A 23,607-nucleotide genomic window follows, 5' to 3' on the forward strand; every position below is an offset into this window, starting at 1 on the left:
TGGGGGAAGAGAGGATGAGAATGAGTGTGTTTGTGTAGTGTGTGCACAAGATATGAGAGTGCTTGAGTGCGTGTCTGGGTCAGTCTGCCTCTCTATTGACTTATATACATGTATACATATGTATATAAGTATATATGTACATATGTTTGAGAGAACATGTATATGTTGCATACAAATATGTGCACATGGAATATCCATGTACGTGTAGTATGTGTACATCCATCTGTACAGATGTGCATGGCTGCTTCAGTCTGCTCTTTATAGGAGAGAATGGTGCATGTGTGCATATGTGCACACACATGTGAGCAATCAGAAATACCTTCCAGGTCACCACTCAGTCCACACTCTGGAGAGTGAGGGGTGAGGAGTCTGCTCCAAGCTCTGGCCCACAGAAGATGGGTGGGCCAGATGGCTCTCAAAGCCATCGCTAATGCCAGCTCAAAGGGGCTGAGGGAGGGAGGAGGGGAGTCTCACGTTACCCCGTTCCTGGCCACAGGCTGCTGAACCCCTGACCAGGCAAGGATCTGACACAACATACACTGTGGCAGTTCCCCCACAGCGTCCAAAAGTGGAGACCTAGGTTTGCAGCCTTTGGGCCCTAAAGCCAGGAAGTTAGAGAGCACTGGAAACCCCTGTCCAGCCCTTCCGAGAACAAGCTAGGGAAGGCTGCCCTAGTGCCCAGGTGGGCAACTATGGAGGGTGGCACCTCCCCAGGCCCTTCTCTTACTGAATGTACTTGTCTCACCTGGGGTCTTCTCTTTGAGTGTCAGAAGAGATGAGGCTAGACCATGTCCCCCAGTCTGCACTCTGCTGGGCAGCATACACCATTGTCCCTGGTACTTATATCAACCTGCACAGAGAATCCTTACCCCCATTTACAGGTGAGGACACCAAAGCTCGGCAGGGTAACAGAATGGGCTAGGTCACAGAATTAGGAAGTACTGGAGCTAGGATTTGAACCCATGACTGTCCAATTCCAAAACAACCCCACCTGCTGCCTGGGGGCAAGAAATGAAAAATCAAGTGGTAGTGTTCAAATGGACCCCACTCCCAGGGCTGTAATATTCCATGTCCAGACAGCCCTGCAAAGAGATGTTGTCCAGGGGTGAACATCAGCTAGCATGTGAGGGGGGGGTGTCTATCCACCATGTGACTTTCTTTGCTAACAGCAGGACAAGCAAATGAAAAATCCCTCCACATAGCTCCTGGGCTCCTTGCAGCAGGCCATGACCCTGATGCCTTAAATAGTGGCCATGCTTGGGAACAGAGGTCAGGAAGCACGAATTCCCACCCCAAGCTGGGATCCAACCAGCATAGGACTGGGGTGCATCCCTCCTTCTCTGGCCTCAGTTTCGTCATCTGTAAGATGGGCCCTATTTCAGCTCTGATTTCATAAGATTAAAAATGACTCTCAGGTCGAGACCTGTGGGACCCAGCCTGGAGGAGAGAACAGTCTGACAAGAAGTCCAGAGTCACCCCTCTGTGACTGGGTGGTTGCAAGGACGAATGAATCAGAGCACAAAAACCATCCCAAACGACCCTCAGGGAAGAGTAGATTTCCTTCTCTAAAGATGTCAGCCAGGAAACGTGTCCTGGAAGAGGCATTCACAATGGCTGTCATTCTATGCACCTAGCTGGGTGTGTTCCCAGCCATCCCTCTGCTCTGCAAGGCTGGGGCCAGGGGAGGCGGGTCAGACGCTGAGGTGCCCAACTTAAAGACATGCTGCTGTGCGCTGCACAACCCTGAGACTCGGCACTGGGGTGCTTTACTCACCTCCCTATCCCAGCCCTGGGACTCTTGCAGGCTTTGCATCTGTCAGTCTGTCCGTCTGTCTTCTTACACAGATGCACAGTTCTGGGGGTGGGTGGGACATGACAACTTCCCTTCCCCTAGCCCATTGCTCTCCTCTCCTTGGCTGTATTTGCCTCCTGGAGGGAAGGTCTTGTCTGGGTTCCCAGTGGCAGCCACACTTTGCACCTCTCTCCAGGGATCATGGAGCCAGCAGGTCCCACCCCTGGCTCCCACCCCTTCCCAAAGAGAGCCTATGAATTGGATTCTAATGAGAAATTAATAAGGCAGCTGTGCTAACGACTAATGATAATGGCAAAGTCATTTAAAAAAGATTCTTTACATGTTTTTAATTACAGCAATTAAGGGGAAGTCAATAAAACATCTGCCCCCACCCCCACCCCCGGCCCCTTTCCTGTCCCCACGCACAGTCTCTTCTTTGTATTTTTAAAGTCTCCATAAATTTACCAGCTTTCTGCTAGTGGGATGCATGACTGGAGGGTGGGGAGAGCCCTCCAGAGTCCAGGCTCCTCTGAGCAAACTTTGTGCCACATCCAGGTCCTATGGATGCATCTGTGTCTCCTCACCTGGGCAATATCCCCAAGCCTCCCCACACCCACTAGCACCAAATCCAGCCATGTGCCACAGATGAGGGGGCCTGACCTGTCCTGGGAGCCTGGCCACTTTCTTTGCTACAAGCAAATTGGCAGTCACTCATCCAAACGGGATCTGAGGGGATCAAGCTGCAGTCACGTGGGCTGGGGCTGATGCTAACATGCCTCCTCCTCATCTGAGGGGTGAGTGTGAAATGCAGGACTGCAAGGGGCCTCATAGCCACTCGGGGAGCATCTGTTTACCTGAATGCTTAGATCACCCTCAAATGACAGTAATCGCCACAGAATGCCCAGGATATGCCCAGCACTGTTCTAGGCAGTGAGAACACAATAGGGGACCAAAGCAAGACACCTGTCCCTGCCCTTGAGGAAGGTGGTGGGGAGACAAAAGCTAATGGTGACTATATAATATGTATATAAGGTCCATGGAGGGGAGTAAGTGTAACCAGGTGAGAGGGATGGAGAATGGGGACAGGGGTCTTAATTGGCATGGAGGTGGAGTGTGACCACTGAGAAAGTAATGCGGAGCAAGTCTCAAGGAAAGTGGTTGAGCTACACAGATGAAGGAAAAATCCTTCCAAGTTGGGGGAACAGCAAGTGCAAAGGTCCTGTGCTGGACTTAGGGGTCTTGAGGCCAGGATGACTGGAGCAGAGTGAGGGCAGCAGAGACTAGTAGAAGGTAAGCTGAGGAGGTGGGGACAGACATGGCATGCTAAGCTGTGGGCAACGTGAAATGGAAATCATGAATGAATACCACAGAACCAAGACAGAATCTGGTGGAAGGAGATGCATTGCTTTCATGACAGACACATAAAACCAGTGGAATGCCATTCCACACCCACCAGGTTGGCAAAACCCAAGGAGGCCAACCAGACCACGTGTGGGTGGAAACCCACATCACACAGGTGGGCATGTAAATTGGTAAATTGATGAAATTCAGGAAACAGTTTGACACAACTAGTAAGATTAGTGTGTATACCCTACAGCCTAGCAATCCCACTGTTTTACCCAGGCCTTAAGGTCCCCATAGCCTGAGTGCCTGAAGGGCCAAGGAGGGGCTGGTCTCTGCAGGACAGCAGCGCTGTGCCCTGGTGACTCATGGAATTCCATGCAGCTATAAAAATGACTAAAGTAAGGGCAAGGCCCAGGTGGAGCACAACAAAATCATTTACCCTAAAAGCACACCACAGGGATGACATATGGATTAGTCCCAGGCATAAGTGTTTAAAGACAGGCTGAGGTCACCATGAATTAAGGGTGAACCGTGTATGGGGAGATGGAAAGAAAAGTAATGGCAGGGTTACCCCAGTATCCAGGGGAGGAGACAACCCTGGAGTGGGCAGGGGTGTGGCAAGGAGGAGCCTAGAAAAGGGACAAGGTGTTGACATGTTCTGGTTTTTAAGCTGGCCAGTGGGTACAAAGGTGTTTATTTTGTTCTTTTTCTCTAAATTATACATATAATTATATTCATTTTTGTATGCATGACCTAGCTCCTGATTTAAAAATGGTTTTAAAGTAAATAAACATGGTGACTGTCTTCTGAAGTGGAAAGCCTACTTCCAGGACCTTTTAAGTTGTAACAGAGACATCAGGAATAAGTTCTAGGCACATCCAGCTGTGCCCCCAGGCCCACACTCTTGCTTTTGGCAGAATTTGCTGGGAAGATTGGATCAGCCCTGTCGGGCATAATATGGCAGGCAGGTAGATGAGCAGCCGCTCAGAGTAGGCGGAATAGAGCCTTGTCTGCTTTGACCTGAGTGGAAGTACTTTCCCCGAGGAATCCCAGGCCCCAGCCTCTGACCCCTTCCTTTCTTCTGGCCACTCTGCACACTGACTGGCTGGGCTGACTCACTCTTAGCAGCCTCTCACTGCTTCAGATTGGCGCATCCGTGGTTGTGTGCAGGGGACATATATGTGCACACACAGACATTGCCTGCTTCGTGCCTGAGCAAACCCAGGGAGCCCAGGTGAGAGTAGTGGAAAGAATGGGAGGGCACTGGGGCCTGGAAACCAATGAGATGGGAGACTGTGGGATGGAGAGGTGGAGAAGGGGATCCATACCCATCTGAGACCAAGGCCAGCTGAGCTCCCTCCTCCTCCATCCAAAACACTGAATATACAGATGCATATACAGATATACACCAGCCATCACTCCACACGTACAACCACACATATCCAACCATCCATTCCACCTCTCATACACACACAATTCACACACACACACACACACAAACACACACACACACACACATCCAACCACCCATCCTTATACACACACACACACACACACACACACGTATCCAGCCATCCATTCCACCTCCCATACACACACATATAACCATTCATCACTACACAAACATACACATCCAATTATCCATCCCTACACACATACAAATCCACACATACCCAACCATACCTCCCATCACACACACACACACATCCAACCATCTATAACACTACTTGTACATATACACACACAATCATCCATTCATACATACATCCCTCTGCACATACATACAACTACCCACCCACATGTACATACAATATCACACATAAACTATGTACATACCACATATAACCCATCCACCCACCCATATAGCTACATAGAACCATCCATTCACCCATGCATAAATACACACATCCAACCATCCATCCCACCACATTCATATATACATAAATACATCTATCCACTCACCCACACATACAAACATACATACAGCCATCCATCCCCCCTTACACAAAAACACACATATGTAATCCAACCATCCATCCCACCATACAAAGAGACAGACACCCACCACCCATTCCTTTCTCCATCCATCCCTCCACTCACCCAACCACCCACCCTCTGTCAATCTGCTTCTCCATCCACGTGACCATCCATCTATTCACCTGAATGACCCTCCATGTCTCCATCCGACATCCATCCATGCCTGAACACGCCCAAACCTTGACCTGGTGATCTTTTATTTCTGCTGATTCCCATTCTCTCCCACTTCCCTGGTCATCCTACTTTTCCCCTCTGGATCTCACACACACACACACACACAGACACACACACACACACACACACACACACACACACACGGAGCTACACCTACTCCTTGTTTATGTCTCATCTTAAACAATGCCTCACCCACCTCCCAGCCTGGAGTAGGTTTTCCTGCTACAGCCTAACACAGAAGAACCGTGTCCCTTCCTTCCCAGCCGTTGGCACAGATGTTGTTGGACGTTTCCTTGGGCGTTAGCTTGCTTATGCCTGATTCCCCAACCAGACTCTAAGCTTCTTGAGAGTCGAGGCCAGGTCTCTCCTCTGCGCCTACCACAGAGTCTGTGTGACCCACAGTGAGGCCCTATAAGGAGCTGTTGGATTCAGACAGAGCCTACTGTGTGCAGAGCAATGGTCTGTAGAGATTTTTCTCACGAATGCAACAGAGCATAGTTGCAAGTCCAAGCTTAGCACCTAGTAGAAGGTGATTAAACATAAAAAAATGACACAGAGGATTTAATGCACAGTGTGAGTCATGATGAGGCAGGGAGGGTGTGCAAGGGAGGCTGGCTGGTCCAGCCCTAACTGCTTAATGGTGGAAAAGCCACTCCACCTTCATGAACCTTCATTTCCTCACCGACCAAATGGAGCTAATGAAAGAGAGAGAGGAGGAAGAAACACTATTGCCATGAAATTGCTTCAAATTGTTTAAATATAGCTCCTGAGTTCTGTGAAGTTCTTTAAATAGAGAAAATTATTGTAAGAACTGAAATCAGTGTGATTTATTTATGTAATCTTTTATAGACAGAACCAAGTAATGGAAATTAATAAACAACTAAAAATGTATACTTATTAAAATGGAGCCTGCCATGTTATTGGAGGATTAAATGAGCTGATGCATGAGAAGACTATCTAGAAAGACACCCAGCATGGAGCAAGTGCTCGACGAGTCTGCTTTTTAATTCTGTTTGGATGGTTTGGGGTAATCTTTGTTGCGAAGGTAATGTTTAAACTAAACCATGAAAAATGCATAAGGTTCCAATATTTTAATACTGAAGATATTAAATATAATTCTTTAGCACTTTTATAGACTCTTCCAGTTATATGGCTGTGTAACAAATTATCCGAGAACACAGTGGTGCACAGCAACGTTTTATTATTCTTAGAGTCTGGAACCTGGACAGGGCACAGTGGGGACCGCTAGTCTCTCCTCTGCAATGACTGATGTCTTGGTGGAAGACATGAAGGCTGCAGTTGAAATGACCTGAGGGCTCACTGTTCACTTAGGTGTCTAATGTCAAGGCTGACTGTCACCTGGGGGCCTTACTTCCTCTTCTTGTGAGCTGTTCCCATGTCTGCTTGGGCTAGATTGAGCTTCCTCACAACATGGTGACTGGACCCCAAGGGCCAGTGTCTGGAGACCGGAAGTCAGGTGGAAGCTGTGTCCTTTAGATGACTTAGCCTTCAAAGTCATATAGCATCACTTCTAGCAAGTTCTATTGGTGGAGTAGTCCCAAGCTTTGAAAAGATACAGCCTGACACATACCTATTCTCTCATATCTCAGTACCACTTATGACGAAGGTACCCTTTTTAACTTTTAATGTTAGAGAAAAGGAAATTAAAACACGACAAGGTCAAAAGTTTTGTCCAGTGTCATAGCAAATAAGCAACAGAGCTAGGACTTGAACTCAAGTCTCAAAGTCTCCAAAGCTGCTGTTAACAAACTGTGTTCCAAATTTAGAGCAATGATGCCAACAACAGATGGTATTTTTGGAAGCACTGAGTAGGCTCCATCGTCTAGGATGCTGTAGAACAACTATACCTGGGCGATTCATGGATAACCCTGGTGGCATTCTAGGATTCTAGGCAAAAGTAGAGACCCTGCAGTGGGTAATGGCTGGCAGGACATGGTGTGGGCATTAAGGCAGGAAAGGGTAGTTGGGGTCCGATTAGGGAGTGACCTCAAATCCAAGCAAAATAACATAGATTTTTCCGGCACAATTAGGAGATACTACTGCCCCAAACAGGTGAGCCATGTGGTCAGAAAAGCGACCAGGTCTGGTGTGTAAGAGGGATCCGAATGTAGGAGGCCATGGTGGGCATCTGTGGCTGGAATGATGGGGCTGGATCCCGGGGTCTTTACTCATTGGAGTGGCATCCCTGAGGAGAGCTGAGGACTTCATGGAGACAGGGAAGGAAGCACCCCCAACTTGAGCTCAGGTGATTTGGGCAGGGACAAGGACCAGAGCACAAGAGGCTGGGCTTGGCAAGGTGACAAGGGCCCCTCCTGGCAGAAATGCCCAGCAAATGTTGGAAGTGGAATTTTGGCGCTCTGAAGGACCCAGACCACAAGAGGCTGTCTGCAGAAAGGTTATGATCAAACCAGAAAAGCAACTTTAGAGATCAGAGGCCTAATTTAGAAACCTTAGAGGCCCAGGTCCCGCCCACCCCAGAAGGTTCAGGGCCAGCATGGTGATGGGTTAGAAGATGGGGAGATGGGCTGACATGGGACACTCCCAGAATGGAATCCCCCTCCCCCACATCCCATACTAATGAAATCAGAAGCTGCAGGGCTGGAGGACTCATTGGCATTTTTTTTTAAACTCTGCAGTATTCCTGACATACAGCCATTTAGGACAAACAGTGCTTGTCATAGACCACATGTGGAGTAGCAAGGATGCACATTCATTTTTAAGTGTGGAGGTGAAACCCAGACGCCTGTTCCCAAAGCCTACTGCCCGCCTCTGTGGTGTGAATCAGTCCCTCTGGCCCAGCAACAGGCTGCCAGGGAACAGGAAGCACCTCCTGGGTGTCTCCTCTGCTCTCTGTCTCCCTCCTGGCTGGCAGAAGAGCAGAACCAGGAGAAAAGTCCTCCTCCATATCTGGCGCAGGGGGTGGCATGCTTTAAAAAGAGCAATGCACTGTTTGTGTTGGCACATATGAGCAACCAGACCTCACACTCGGCACCCCGGGCATAGGAAGGAAATCCTCTCTGCAGCGCAGATGCTGTAAGATCCAAGATCTCACTCACTGCAGTGTGCCCACCACGCTGTGCCCCTATTGGCAGAGAAATGTGGCCCAACACCTACCTGTGACCCCACATCTAAGCCCTGCTGTGCCAAAGCAGGACCACAGGGCAGGGAAGGGAGAACAGCAGCCCGACTCCAGAGCTCAAGGTCTGAGTTCAAATCCTGGCTCTGTCCCTTCCTAGTTAATTCACCTGTCTGAACCCATTCGAACAGGTTTTTGGGTTGTAAAATGTGTAAAATGATGATCACCCTCTCGTGGCTGTTGAACAAATCAATTGAGTCAAGGCTATATGGCTATAAATGAGTATAAAACCCAGACACCAAAGCAGGTACGTCACAGTGATAGATTCGAGGATGGGGAGGTGGGCCAGCGTGGGTACTCTGAGCACGATGGCCATTTCCCTGTGGACATCTTTCTGCCATGTTATCTTTCTGCTGCTTCCACTCCGCACCCAGGAACCAGGTGATCCCTGAGGCTGGCCTCAGCCCCTGACCTCTGCTCACTCTCTCCCTGCAGACATGGGGAGCTTCGAGGAGGGAGAAAAGCACCAGAGTGTCACCCATGGGGAAGCTGCCGTCATCCGAGCACCACGCATCGCCAGCTTCCCCCGGCCTCAGGTGACCTGGTTCCGAGATGGCCGGAAGATCCCACCCAGCAGCCGAATGTGAGTCCCAGCTCTGGGGGGCACTGGAGGGAGGCTGGTTCTGGCATGGGGTAAGGTTTGGGGCCAGATAAACTCCCCCAAATGCTGAAGACAGCCTTTCCTGAAGAATCTTTCAGCAATTCTGGGATATAGCCAGATGGGGACCTCCCAGATGGCCACAGAAGTTTATTTTGCAAGGGACTTTCTTGGAACATGTATGCGAGGACTTGGGGCTCCCTGGGAATCCCAGGGTGTTGCCTCTAGCTGCCTTTAAGAGGAATTAACAACCCCCCAAACAGGCACAAACAAAGACACCATCACTATGGTGACAGGCCCCGGAGTCAGGCCAGCAGCGCCGGGGGCAGTGGAGAGCCCACCGTTTCAGTTGCGTGGGTGTGGATGGGTGTGAGCTGGGGTGAGAGGGCTATGTGTATTTTGGCTTCCTGGAGTTGGTGTTGTCAGGGGAAGCCAGGGGAGGGAAACATGCAGCCCTTTCGGTGGGCACAAAGACCTCTGTGTCCCTGGCTTGTGGCCAGGGGTGGCAGACCAATACCCTCACCTCTACAGAAGGCCAGGGGCAAAGCATTGCTCCAGCAGACATCCGCCCTCCAACCCCTGGATTCCACTCAGAGTCCTGAGCCAGCCAAGGCTTTCTTCTCTGTGCTCCCTACTCTCCCCTGCTCGCAGAAAGACCTGATCAAGATGCTGTTGTAGACTGACTGGAGCCCAACCTGGTCTGTAGGTTGTGGAGGAAGCGCTGGACAGTTCTTGCCTTTGGGGAAGAAGTCCCATGATAGAAGCACAGTAACTGTTACCTAATGCTGTCATAGTGGTGACAGCAGCTGTCGTTTATTGAGTGGCTGCTATATTCTGGGACTCTGCTAACCACAAGCACACATCCCCTCTGCACCAGGGCAGCTGTGCTCTGAGAGGAAGGAGGCACTCTCAGTCTCCTTTCCTTTCTATCCACAGAGCACATGCTCCCAAAATAGTTGCTGAGTAGACAACCCTCACAACAGCCCCATGAAGGGGCTGGCTTTGTCCCCACTGCACAATAAAGCAGAGTTCCTGAAGTTAAGTGATTTTGCCAAACCTCACATTGCTGCTGAGATGTGGAGCTGGTCTGGCTGTCCAGACTCGAGTCAGTCTCTCTAACTCTCGCCCTTCTGTGAAACACACATTGGAACTTGCACAGACACGAGGGAGTGAGTGCGCTTTGGAGAGCTGATCCTGATGCAGGGATTTTCATCCTGCCTACCTGTGGAAATCATTTGGTAGCTTTGAAATGTACTGATCAGGATGCCCTGAAATGGGAGTAATTCAGCCATTGGGATTTTTGAAACTCCCTAGGTGATTCTGACATGCAGCCAGGGTTGAGAACCATGCCTGGTATGTATCTACATACCAGAACTACAGCCTCAATAACAAAACACCTAAGAGAATAAGCACTTAACTGTATTATTCTTATGAGTACACAGGTTGATGATTTAGGCTAGGTGGGCTAGGTGCTTCTGGTCTTGGCTGGGCTGTCACTAGTCTGGGGTTGATTGGCTACTGACTGATCTAGAATAGCCTACTAGAAGACAGGTGACTTGGCTGTGCTGCAAGTGCCTCATCCTCCCTTTGCCAGCCCCAACATGTTCTCCTGGCAATTGCTGATAAGCAGGAGAAGAAACAAAAACGTACCTGTTTTAGGCCTCTGCTAGCATCCCATTGGCTGAAGCAAGAATGTGGCAGAACCCAAGGGCAAGAGGCTCTCTGTATCCATACACTGTGCCATGTGTCTCAGTTGCACTGCAGACGCACAGGTCCACACTCACACCGCACGGGGTGTGGATATAGAGAAAGGTGAAGAAATAGAGTAGCAACCCAGGTCAACAAGTAGATTCATCCCACATGAGTCAGAATGGGCTTCCTTAGGCCCAACTAAGGCTGGACAAAACCATCAAAATGGCTCACCCTTCACATGGCTATATGCTGTAGAAGGAAGAGGCTCTGCCACACAGGTGTGGGGACAGGTAGATGAGCCCAGCCCCATCCTAACTCCCTTTCTCAGTTTAATCTCATATGCCCAGGTGTATCAGTGAAGACATCCTACAAGACAATTGGTAGTGGCTGCTGGGAACACCGAGTTGAAAAGGACTTGAGGCCCCATTCACACTCAGGGGAAAGAGTACCTTGATCAATTACCAATGTCTGCCCTGGCTGCAGGAGGGAGCATGTTGGCACTTACCTACTACATTTGCCATGGTAGAGAAATTGCTTTCTCCAGCCTCACTCCCATCGACCCTTTCCTAACCCTGTCCTGACTACTTGTCTCATTCCCAGCTTCTGGAGCAATCCTGGCCTGCACATATATGTGCCCATCCTGACCACTCTCACAAACGCTGCTACCAAGTACATGATAGAACTGTGGGATGATTTTATCTTGGCAATTACAGTGGATTAATACTCATAACCAAGTGGAAAGGATCCCCAGAAGCAAGTTCCCTGGTGTCTGCGTGCTCGAGCTCTGTATCTGATGAGTGTTATCAGCCAGAGGGTGTAGAAGGCGAGGAAGGCACCACTACCCGTGGAGTACGGTTCTCACCACCAGGCAGGATAGGGATTAGTGCCACCTCACCAAGTCCCACAGCTCGCTGTTGAAAAGGAGACAGGATTCTAACAGAGATGAGTGCCGGGAGCTTTGCACACACTCTAGGGTGACTTATTTTATCCTTAATTAAATTATGGATCAGGCCCCCATGGAGCTGAAAGAAGGGGACTGGCTGAATAGGAGCAGTGGGCAGAGGGTGGGGGTGGGAGCTGAGCCAATCAGAGAAGCCGAAAAGGCCTAGTAAATTGAAACCAAGGATACAGATGGAAAGTATGACCCAGCTCCCACTTGGTTGAGTACTGCTATCTGTGTCCCCCCAACTTTTCTCAGTGTGGATGCATCTGGGGTACAGCAGGCTGGATGTCCTACTAAGGGCCATCAACAGCAGCGTGCATGTTGGAACTGAGGTGCAGCATACTTCCAATGGCTACCTGTGAGCCCAGGGACCTTCCTTTCCCTCTTGGTGGGGTCAGGGTGACAAATCAAAAGGCTGTTGTGCCTCCTGCTCCACTCCATGCTAAGAACCCAAAGCCAGGCTTCGGGCCAGGTGCTGCCCTCCAGGGGCTGATAAAGACAGTGCCAGCTTCAGTAATGACTATATCCCAGAACCCAGGACCCAACACCACAGAAGGTAAGGTTTGCCCATCAAGAAAGTCCTACTTCAAGCAAGGGTCAGAAGGGGCAGCTCTTGCAACAGTCACTCAGAGCTAGGCTGCTGGGGCTCTGCTAATCTGCATAAGCCTTCCAAGTCATCCTGCTCCAACAGAGGGGAGAGAGCCTCACAAGGATGACACAGGAGTGCCCGTGTTCCAAGCCTAGAGGGGAGAGAGCCTCACGAGGATGACACAGGAGTGCCCGTGTTCCACACTTCCCTCCTTCTACATCCCACCAGCTCAGCCACACCAATCACCTGCATGGGAAGCTACAGAGCGTGTCACTGGCTGCCTGGCAACCATGGTACCCTACAGGAGGGGAGCCTGGTGCCGAGGTGGGCCATATTACCTAGAACAGGATATGTCAGTGTGTCAGTCCATCTGCTACTGCTAATAACACAATGCCACAGATTGAGTGAGCTATAAAGGGCAGAGCGTTCTTTCGGCACGTGATTCTGCAGGTCCCAGGTAGAGGAGGCTCACCTAGTAATGATCCTCTTGCTGGCAGAGACCTGAGGTGGCGCAGGGTCACATGGCAAGAGAAAAGCAGGGCTTATGTGAGTGTGTGTCTTCCGGTCCTTCCTTCTCCCTCGTTTTTTTTTGTTGTTGTTGTTACATCAATATATAAGCAATTTTTACTCACTGATTTATATTAATGAGAAAGTGTAAATGAGGCACCTAAAGTTGAATAAGCATAGAGAGAGAGATAATTATGATTTTACACAATGACAAATGCTCCAGTATTAATTGTGTTTATGGAATTGATCACTTTTGGTTTTGCTTCTCCCTCTTCTTATGAAGCCACCAGGATTCAGTCATGGAGTATCCACCCTGATGACCTTGTCTAGTACTAATCACTTACCAAAGGCCTTGCCTCTAAACCTCTCCTCTGAATACCTCAAAATGAACATTAAACCTTCAACACGTTAAGCTGGGTGGACACACTCAAACCCCATCCAAACCATAGCACTCCACCATATACTCAAACGTCCAGGTCCAGCCACCCTCCCTGTGGGGCCACCCTGGGCATTGTAGGATGCTCGCTTAGCTGCATCCCTGATTGCCACCACCAGCTTTTAGTAGCACCTCCACCACTGTGGCAGCCACAAGTTGTCCAGACATTCATTATTAAATAGCCCCTGGGGGCAAAGTCACTCTGGTTGAGAACTACTGACCTAGAAAGATCGATCATAATGTTGACAAAATACAGCTAAAGGAGAAAATGGAGGTGGACAAACCCTTCTGGTCAAGAGGAAAAGAATTTGAGGTGTCTCCTCTGAAAGCCAAAAGAGCTAGTACAGGGGGGTAAACTAGAGAGGCTTTGTTCACCCGTAGTACTGTGGCAGTAGGTGTGACTGGGGCAGCTGGAACTGCATGACCCCACATCCCACTGCTCCATCCTGAAGCCAGACTATGTGCTCAAGGTGATGGTGATGGAGGTGGGTGAAGACAGTGGCCTTGGACCAAATGGGGATTAAACGAAGTCCCTCAGTGTCAGCCTGGAGGAAATCCTAGCAAACACATGCTTCCACCTTTGCATAGATGAGGAAACAGAGGCCCAGCCAGAAGGAAGTGTATGCCCCTCAGAGGCTGGGTCCTGTTCCAGAGCTTACCCCCTACCCAAACCACCCTGCACAGCTCAGGCCCCTTGCCCCAACCCTCAGTCATTCCCACAAGCTTCAGTTAGGACAAGTTCCCTGCAGGAGATTTGAAGGTGAGAAGATGGTCACTATCCCAATCCCAGTCTCACAGTCCCAAGTTGTCACCTTTAAAATATGTGAGTCCTGCCAGACCCCAGTGGCTCACACCTATAAGCCTAGCTATTTCAGAGGCTGGGATTGGGAGGATCATAGCTCCAGGCCAGCCTGGGCAAAATAGTTTACGAAACCCCATCTCCATGGAAAAAAAGCTGGGCAGGGTGGTACATGCCTGTCATCCCAGCAATGGCAGAAAGCAAGACCCTATCTCCATAATAACCCGAGCAAAAAGGGCTGGAGGTGTGGCTCAAGCTGTAGAGCACCTGAATTCAAACCCTAGTACTGCCGCCAAACACGTATATACATATATACATACATATACCTCTGGTCCTGCATCCTATCACCTCATCAGCTGCAGATAAAAAAAGAGTTCTCAAAAAAAAAGCAAAAAATAAATGGGGCATCAATAGGGTCCCTAAACATTGGGGCAGCTGGGCTTGCCTCCCTCCTATGCAGAGCTCTGCTGATGGTGTGTCTTAGCCCCAAACCAGGAGGGCGGGGGACTAGCACAGGTAGGCTGGGAGAGAGCTGGGCCAGCGAGGCATTAGTGGGGATGTTTATTTGAGAGCCTGTTTAAAACTCTGTAATATTCACCTAATGGGAAAATTTGAAAAGAATTCAACTGGATTTGTCCTTGTTAAACTAACATTAAGGATGTTTAACAGCTGTCTCGGGCACATCACATTACAATCTGGAGATAGACTTGGCAAACTAATGGTTCTGTTTGTCATTGAGAGAATGGGTGAGAGGAGCTGGGCAGAGCTGGTGTGGGCAGTGCTCTCAGAGCCACTTCAGCCTCATTTAAGGGGGACCCCAGCTCCCTGTTTTCCTGCCTGGAGCCTGACCCAAGGAGGGGCTACGTGACAGGAGACCAGGAAAGGGAACCAGCCAGTGGGGCAGGGGCAGAGGCCCATAGTCCTCAGCACGTTCTACCACCTTCCTCCCTGCTGACCAGCTCACCAGGCCTCACATACGGTCACAGGCTTCAGGTTAGAGGAACTGATCCCAGGAAGGGTACTAGAGGGACATGGGCCCCCAGAAGTCTATGCTTCAGGAGTCTGCTTAAACAAATTTAGGATGAGGGTTAAGGCCCTGACCTGCAATGGGGAGCTGTTTGTTTTTTGACCTGGGGATCGAACCCAGGACCTCGTGCATGTTAGGCAAGCACTCTACCACTTGAGCTGTACCTCCAGTCCACTCTGCTCATTCCCAAAATCATTATAGTGGCTCGATACTCACTGGTCACCCATTTGCTCCATGGACATTTCTTCGGTGTCTGGATGGACAGAATTCCACGGTGGCTTGTGGGAAAGGTCCCTAGGCCGGCTTTGGGGTGGGGGCTGGGAAGGCTTCGTATGGATGGTCTCAACCCGTGGGTGTGAAGGACTGTGGTGGGGTTCAATGACCAGTGCAGTGAGCACGTTGGGGTTCTCTGCAAACGCAGAGTAGCTGGGGTTTAGGCAGTAAGTGGTTGGGGTGAGGACTGAAAGGGGCACTCTTTGAGGCAGCCCCCTCTCTTCCTTTCTGCAGGGGGTGGGAGTGTACTGTCAGGCCACCTACCTCAGTTCTCCAGTCACAATCCCTAGAGGCTGGAGGCTCCAAGTCCCTCAGGCCCCTGTCAAAAGAATCCCTTTCCTCTTCCCAGAGCCATCACACTGGAGAACACCCTTGTCATCCTGTCAACGGTGGCTCCCGACGCAGGCCGTTACTACGTGCAGGCAGTTAATGACAAGAACGGGGATAACAAGACCAGCCAGCCTATCACTCTTGCTGTGGAGAGTAAGTGAGCACAGGGCGGGGACCGTCACAGAGCGAGTCATTAAATCTCAGGAATGGGACTCCAGGGGGCCATTGGGAAGATGGAATGGTGGGGATGGGGGGAAGGCTAGGGACACAGGGGGAAGAGCCCTCCCAAGGAGGAGGAGCACCACTGAAGATGCAAGCTAGTGCCAGGTCAGAGACAGGAGGGAGCTAAGTGCTGGAAGAGGCTCACCCTGCAGGAGAGAAGACGCTCAGCTTGACTGTTAACAGGGTGGAGCAGAGTGAGAAAAATAGCATGTGCACATGTGGATTACAGCCACCCGCGGGCTCAGGTGCGGATGGAGAGAGCAACCAGGGAGATCGGAAGCTCATTTTGAAAGAAATACGCTAACTGCCTCTGTTCAACTGGGACATACACACCACTATTCTGCTCAGAGCTAGGCGGCCCCCACTACAGGAACACAGGCTGTCCCACGTCTGCCCATCCTCAGATGCACTGGTCCCTGGGAGAGAAAGGTGCAGGGGCCCAGCCCAGCAAGAAGGACATCAAAGGGTGCCTGTTGGCATGTGCTTTGTCCAGCCTGCAGCATAAACATCATCCCTGGCCTGGCTCTCCCCTGCAGGATTGGCCCTTCCCTCCCTCCAGGTTCCATCCCCAGGATAGAGAAGATGGGTGGGCGAGTGGCCAGGGTACAGTCCAGGCTGTGAACACATGGGGTTAGATCAGTGTTTCCTGCTGCAAGCCGAGTACCACACAAGCTGGGGGAGCCAGATGTTCATGTCCCTCCACATCTGTACCAGTTCCACTCCCAAAGAAAGTCTCATTTATCATGCATGGTTACACTGGCACACGCCCACCAATGACAAGACAAGAGTGCCTGGGGCCCTCTCATGTCTGTACCCAGATCCTAGCCTCAGCCAGTGCCTGTACTACCTAGTATATTCCCAACACTGCCATCCCCATGCCTGGGCCTTCTAAACCCAAACAGGACCGCTTCCCGTGTTCCTGACTGCCTGGGAGGAGAATCTGTCTGGTTACTGACCTGTCAGGGTCACAAGTGTAACCTCTGACATTGACCTGAGCTATGGCCTCAGTTGAATCCTGCAGCCTGGGCCTGCCCACGCATAAGCTGGGCTGCTGTTTCTATAGGAAAAAGGAATGTAGTCATCGAGGGAGATGCTTTTCCCAGATATTTTGTGATGACTATATTCCCCAGAGTCCATGGAACACAGATTTTGGGTTGTTTTTTTTTTTCAGACAAGATCTCAAGGTAGCCCAAGCTGGTCTCAAACTCACGCTTCAGCCTTGCGAATACAAACCCTGTCATTTTTTTAAGAGGCAATGTCAAAGATACAGAGTGGCTCATGATCCAAGTCAAAGGCTTGGATGATCTTCCTAGGTGACTCGGTTTACCCTGAGACCTGAGGCTGGAGTCCTCCTCGTGGTAGCTAAACCAGCTACTCTCCAGGCTAACTGTAGGGTCACTGGTTCTCTGCTCAATGTCCAACCATCCTGCCCCTCCAGCTGGCCTAAGGAGGTAGACAGAGCCCCTTCTGTTCCCCTCTATCTGCCAAGCCTTACCCAGCTCACTGCCCCTCCCACCCCAGCGCCCTTAGCTCCTATTCCCGCGAGGTGATTTGTGCAAGATCAAGAGCAGAATCGGCTGATTTTTAGCTAATTTCCCCTCCCACAAGTGATTGCACTTCAAAACCATATTCCTCACGCTGACACAAATCTCCCCACCTGCCTGCCTGTCTGCCTACCAGTTTCTGAGGAGCAATTGCCACTTCGCCCACCACTAGCTTGGCTCCCCTCAGTTGCCTCTCCGAGCTGCACCCCTTCTTCCTCTCCCCCTCCCTCCTCTCTGCTCAGATCCAGGCACCACTGCCCCAGCTCCAGAGCAGCCCCGGGGGAGCCCTGGCTCCTTGGATATGGAGAATGAGGGAGTAAGTTTGGGACCCCCAGGAGCTTCCTGGGGTAACCCAGTGACCTCATTTTGACAATCAGAGTCCTGAAAACTCCACACCTGGATGGTAGCCCCACACCTGGGAATTCTAATGTGAGTCACATATACAATTTAAAATTTTTCCAGTCACCCCACTTCTTACAGAGTAAAAAGAATCAGGTAGAATTCATTTTATTAATATATTTTATTTAATCCAATGTATCCAAAATAGCCTGGTAACATACCACCAATATAGAAAATATTAATGGGATATTTTATATCAGGGTTTTGGGGGATTTTTTTTGCATACTAAGTCTTTAAAATCCGTGTGTATTTGATACTTAAAGCACATCTCAATTTGGATGCTAAATTTTCATCTGAAATGCGTGATCTGTATTTAGACTTCATAAAATTTACAGCTGAAAAGGTAGAGGCTTATGCCCAAGTCATACGTAGTTAAAAGTATTCTGATAACTGAATTGGGGATCTGTTTTTAATTAAATGTAAATTAGTTAAAATTAAATCTCATTAAATCAAAGGGGCACCAGCCATATTTCAGGAGTGTGGCAGCATATATGTCTGGTGGCCCCACATAGGATGGCGTGAGTTTTCAGGACCTGGGGCCCTGGGGCTCCAAACAGCTGGAGAACAGGTGTCCTGCAAACCTGCCCAGGACTGCTTACAGTCTTGTCACTGTTCTCAGAAACTGTGGCCCAGGCTTCCTCGTCTATCAAATGTTGCTTAGGGCATGGATGAGAGGGTGAACTGAGGTGACTCAGGAGAATAATCACAGAAAATCGTCCCTGGCAACTAGATCCAACTTGGCCCTGTGTGGGGAGCCCCCTCTCTGTTTCCTGCCCCAGGGCCCATCCCTGTCAGGAGCTCCTTGGAAGACACCCCTTTACTGCTTGGGTTGCCTGTGATTTTCATGGCTTGCCCTCTGGGGCCCCTTTCCCCTCAATATCCCACTGAGGCTAGAGCAGACTTCACTCATAGCAAACCTGCTCCAGGACCACCACAGGCCAACTTCCCGTCCCAACTGTGGTCAGGAGGCACTGAGCCATAGTTAAACTGAGTGATCTCCTCCAAATTGTCAGGACTTGGTCCCCAGCTATCATGGCAGGGACCCCAAGGGAATGAGCTGGGTCCTGATAGGGTCCCCCTGGAGACTCCTGACTTCTAGCCATCCTGTCCTTTCCAGCTTGGAGTGCTGTCCCTGCTTGAGCCTCCATCCAAAGCGTGAGTTTAATGAGGTATACATCCTGCATACCATGACTGCGCTGTCCCATCCCCCCAGTAGAGGAAAGTGACTTGGCACAGACCTCCCCCGCAGAGAACACCTGACAGCCGGGTGTGTTCTGCAGAGGTGAGCCATGTCACCCACAGCAGTCTCTGACCACAGCCTCTGTCACCCTCGCCTCACACCCACACATCTGCTCTCACTGCTCCTGGCACTGTCGGTGCCCGTGGCTCACCTGTCTCCTCTCTGCAGCCGTCCTCTTAAGCAGGTGCTTTACAGATAAGAAAGCCACTGAGGGAATGGAACAGGCCTGGAGAGGTGACGTCATTCACTTCCCAGTAGCATTCGCTAACCACTGGCAAAAGCAGGGGTTGTTCCCAGGCTTCCCTGACCACACAGCTTATGCCACGTCCACCACACATAGCCTCATCTCAGAAGGAAAACAAATATCCCTTTCAGGTTGCTGAAGGCCATCTGATATTCCCACCCTCCCCTACTTTGTCAGTTGTCACCTAAGCACCACTCTTCCTCACAGCTGTCTCAGTCTCATCCCTGTCCTGGCTCCCACTCGCTACCTGGCATTCTGGACACTCGCCCTTCTTCCCCATCACTTCCTCCTCTTGAAGTGAGCCAGCCCAGGGTCCAGCGCTCAACCTTTGTCCCTCCTATGCTTTCCGTGTCCCCAGCTCCTGGACCTTACCATTCTCATCTGCACATCTGCACAAATGACTGCCACCAGTGGACTCCAGCCTGGTACCTCTGACCATCTCCATCTGTCCTGACATCCCACCACCAGCTCAAACAGCCTGACAAAATCCAAACTTGCCTTCCTTTGAAACCCAGTTCCCCCCTGATTTTCTCATTGCTCTGTGCAAGGGGCCCTGTCTCTAGGCTTCCTGTCTCTACAGACCCCTCTCTCTTCCTCCACCCCAAGGTCATCACCACATCCTATGCCCTGTCTACTTTGTCCTCCTGTCTGTCCTTTCCATAGCTCTCACCTGGGACCAACTTCCAGTTCAGAGCTAAGCTCATAAGTCCTCAGCCATCAGGTCTCGACCTAACTTACCCTAATCAAATCTGCCTTCACACTCTGTTCAGCAGGAATGGAAAGTGGGTTTCAGCTCACAAGCTAGCTCTGACTTCTTGGCTGCACTGTGTTAAGAAAGATTCTGAGGACCCATCTTTGCTCAGCTAGAAAAAGCACTGGAACCCATGAGCAGTGCTCAACCCTTTCTCCTGGAGGCAGAGGGGAGGGTTCTGGGGAGGAGCAGCCAGCTGGGAAGGATCTATGAGCTCCGTTCTATGGATGCCTTCCCCTCTTGGTCCCTCTGCTTTGAGGACCACCCTGACCTCACTCACAGTGCTCCATTCTAGAATGCCCCTCCTTCGTCTTGCTTCTCTGAGTGCCCCTGGAATTCTAGCATCTTCCATGAAGTCATCTACTTCCAGGATATCCTTGAGGTTCTGCTTCAGCCCTCAGGTCTCCTGGAGGCACATGCCAGAAACCTGGGAATCTGTCCCTCCAGCCCTGCAGTGGCCTCCTGGGTCTAGCCACATGCTCCAGAGACCCTTGCCAGGTGTCGGTGTCTCCTCCATCCTTCCCCAAACCACAATAAGCCAGCCTTAATCTCGGCCCACCCACCTGTCCACCTGCAGCATACCTTCCTCCATGGCTGTCTGTTCACCCAGCAGCATGGAGAGCACTCAGGCTTGGGCTCTGTCTGTCTCCTCCTTGTGCCCCATTAATCCAGGCCATGGTACCTGCGCATCGGCGTGTAATAAACAACTTAAAGCACACTTTTATGGATTCAGCTATATCAGCAGCTCTCAATCCGATCGCTCTTTATGGCACCTACATGAGGCTTTATATTGTTGCAATTATTCTACTTTATATGCTTCTTTCTTGGCCCCTTCATTTTACTTTATTTTTACATTTTATTCCTATTCTTCCCAAGCCTTTTTTTTTTTTCTTTAGCAAGCTCTGGGCTTGCTGAAGAGACATAGCAGGGCTGACCAGGCAGCACAGAGTGGTCATGGAGCTTCTGAATGCCTTCCTCCTGGCCCCACAGAGGACATCCCACCCCAGAGCCATGCAGGCCATCATAGTCCGCTGCCTCCAGAACCTCCTGGCAAGGGGCCAACTGGATAGATTTGTCGTGAGAGAAAAGGGCCTCGCAGGTTGTATTTTTACAAACCATGGAGCAGGTGCACAGAGAATATCGGAGTTTTGCCAATACTGAGCCTAGGCTGCCCCACAAAGATAAGAACCTGGCGACCTCCTAGAGAGTTCAAGAAATGAGAAAGGAAATGCCACTACCTCCATTCAAACAGTTCACCTGTTTCTTTCTTTTCTTTTCTCTTTCAATAAAACCCATTCATGGGAAGTTCTCTTTGATTTCTGTCATCTACCCTGGAGGTACACAGACATAGCTTGAGTTTCGGCCATTGTTCATGGAGTATGTCTGTGCACCTACTATGTGCCAGGCGTAGTTCACTGCGCAGCGGCCAGCAGGACTGTGAGTCAGCTCAGGTGGCCACAAGGAAGCACACAGGCCAGGTCCTAAGCCACAGACACATGTGTTCTCGCAGTTCTGGAGGCTGGAGGCTGAAGTCCGAGATCAGAGAGGCAGCATGGTGGGGGCTGGTGAGGGCTCCCTTCTTGGCTTGCAGACAGCTGCCTTCTCACTTCGTCTTGGAGAGAGAGAGAGAGAGAGAGAGAGAGAGGAAAGAGAGAGAAAGAGAGAAATCAAGATCTGGTCTCTTCTTACAAAGACTAATCCCATTACAGGGTCCCCACCTTCATGACCTCGGTTGACCCTAATTTAATTCCAAAAGCCCTACCTTCAAATGCCACCATAGTAGCATTAGGGCTTCAACTCAGGAACTGTCGGGGTCATGAGGGAGTGGCCTGGCCTCCTGTGGCCTCTGTAACAATGTACAGCCACCCAGATGACTTAGGACAACAAGAATTGATCCTCCCACAGTCCTGGAGGCAGAAGTCTGGAAGCAAGGTGTGAGCAGAGCTGCTCCCTCTGAGGGCTCTTGAAGGGTCCTCTTCTGCCACTTCCAGCTCCTAGTGCTGGCCAGTGCCCTGCTGCTCCTTTTTTGCATTGAGAACTCTTTCCTCTAGTCTCTGCCTCTGTCTTCACATGGTTTCTCTCTTGGGTGTTCCTGTCTTGAGTCCCCCTTTCCTTGTACATAAGGACATAGATCTAGAGCCCAAGTGCTAACCCAATGTGACCTCTTCCAAACTAATTACATCTGCAAACACCTTATTTCCAAGAAAGATCGCATTCGCAACTGCCAAGGAACATGAATTTGGAAGAGAGGACGTTATTCAACTCAGTACGGAGAGTTCAGATTCTGGTAGAGGAGACAATGAGGAAGTAAGCAAGGTAAACTGAGGCAGAGAGGAGGATTTCAAGGGCAGTAGGAAGGATGAGAGATGAGGTAGGGGCAAGGCTACCCTTATGAAAAGAGTGGGGAGGCCTTTGAAACTAGAGAATCCCAGTGGACTTCCCTGGCACACTCAGGTGTGGCTTGTCAGCAGAGGAAGGCCAAGGGGGTTGGGGAATGAATGACAGTCGTGAGCTGGTGTCCAGAGGTGCAGCTCTTCGGGCTGCCTCTGTGGCCACCTGTTCCATGTCATGAAAACCAAGATCTCCTGTGGCATCAGCCTGGCCAGGTAGGGATTTCTGACCTCTACCCCAGCTAACAGCTGACTTCTCTCCAGATGTTGGGGGGCCTGCTGACCCCATTGCACCAACCATCATTATCCCACCCAAAAACACCAGCGTTGTAGCCGGGACCTCAGAGGTGACCATGGAGTGTGTGGCCAACGCCAGGTAGGTGCTGCCTTCTCACTCGTTCTCTGTCCCTCCTAACTACAGCACTGGGCACAGGGAGAGCAGTGGAGGGTGGCGGGGACCATGGTAGCTGTCGCAGAGGGCTGTCATGCTCAGTAAGGCCACCTCATTCTCCTGGGCAAAAGAGGCTAGAACCAGGCCCCAGGAAACAGATTTCAGCCCAGGCGACAGGGCTAGAGGGAAGGGCCACACACTCTGGACACGGAGTTACCCAGAGAGGGGCAGGGGGCCTGTCACAGCAGAGAACCTGCAGGCTGGACATGCTCAAGGAAAGCTTGAGGACTCACACAGCAGTCCTGAGCGTGGACTTTGTAGGAAGGAGACCTAGGCCAGGTGCCATGGTTTCCCTCACATCCCAGACATAAGAAACAAATCATACTGGGAACAGTATACTACGTGCTTCCTGCACAACCTCCTCTCTCCCAACCACTGCATGGCACAGGTGTCGTTACCCCAAAGCCCAGAGAGGGCAAGCAACCTGCCCACTGCCACCAAGCTGACACATAGCAGATTTGAGATGTAATTGGCTGTCCCAAGGCCTGTGCTCACAGCCCTGCCCTGGGCCTCAGTGTCCTCATCTCTAAAGTGAAAATGACACGGACAAACCTCACCGTAAAGCATTCAGGGAGGGTAAGCACTGATCCCAGCTGCGAGCATATGGATAAACCGCAGTCACAGGTGGGGAATTAGGCCGAGGATCCCAAGGTCACCTCCAGCCAAGG

General features: G+C 50.6%; 1 protein-coding gene across 2 annotated transcripts in view; it reads left to right on the forward strand.

Moving 5' to 3' along the window:
* Nucleotides 1-23,607, forward strand: part of Sdk2 (sidekick cell adhesion molecule 2) — a 266,943-nt gene that overhangs the window by 153,645 nt on the left and 89,691 nt on the right. For both annotated transcript variants that reach the window (XM_074045223.1, XM_074045222.1), the window contains exons 4-6: nucleotides 8,940-9,087; nucleotides 15,718-15,851; nucleotides 22,753-22,864. In XM_074045223.1, the coding sequence (XP_073901324.1) occupies nucleotides 8,940-9,087; nucleotides 15,718-15,851; nucleotides 22,753-22,864 (394 nt within the window). The remainder of the gene's footprint in view (nucleotides 1-8,939; nucleotides 9,088-15,717; nucleotides 15,852-22,752; nucleotides 22,865-23,607) is intronic.

Source organism: Castor canadensis, chromosome 11, assembly GCF_047511655.1.
Source record: "Castor canadensis chromosome 11, mCasCan1.hap1v2, whole genome shotgun sequence".
Taxonomy (NCBI): domain Eukaryota; kingdom Metazoa; phylum Chordata; class Mammalia; order Rodentia; family Castoridae; genus Castor; species Castor canadensis.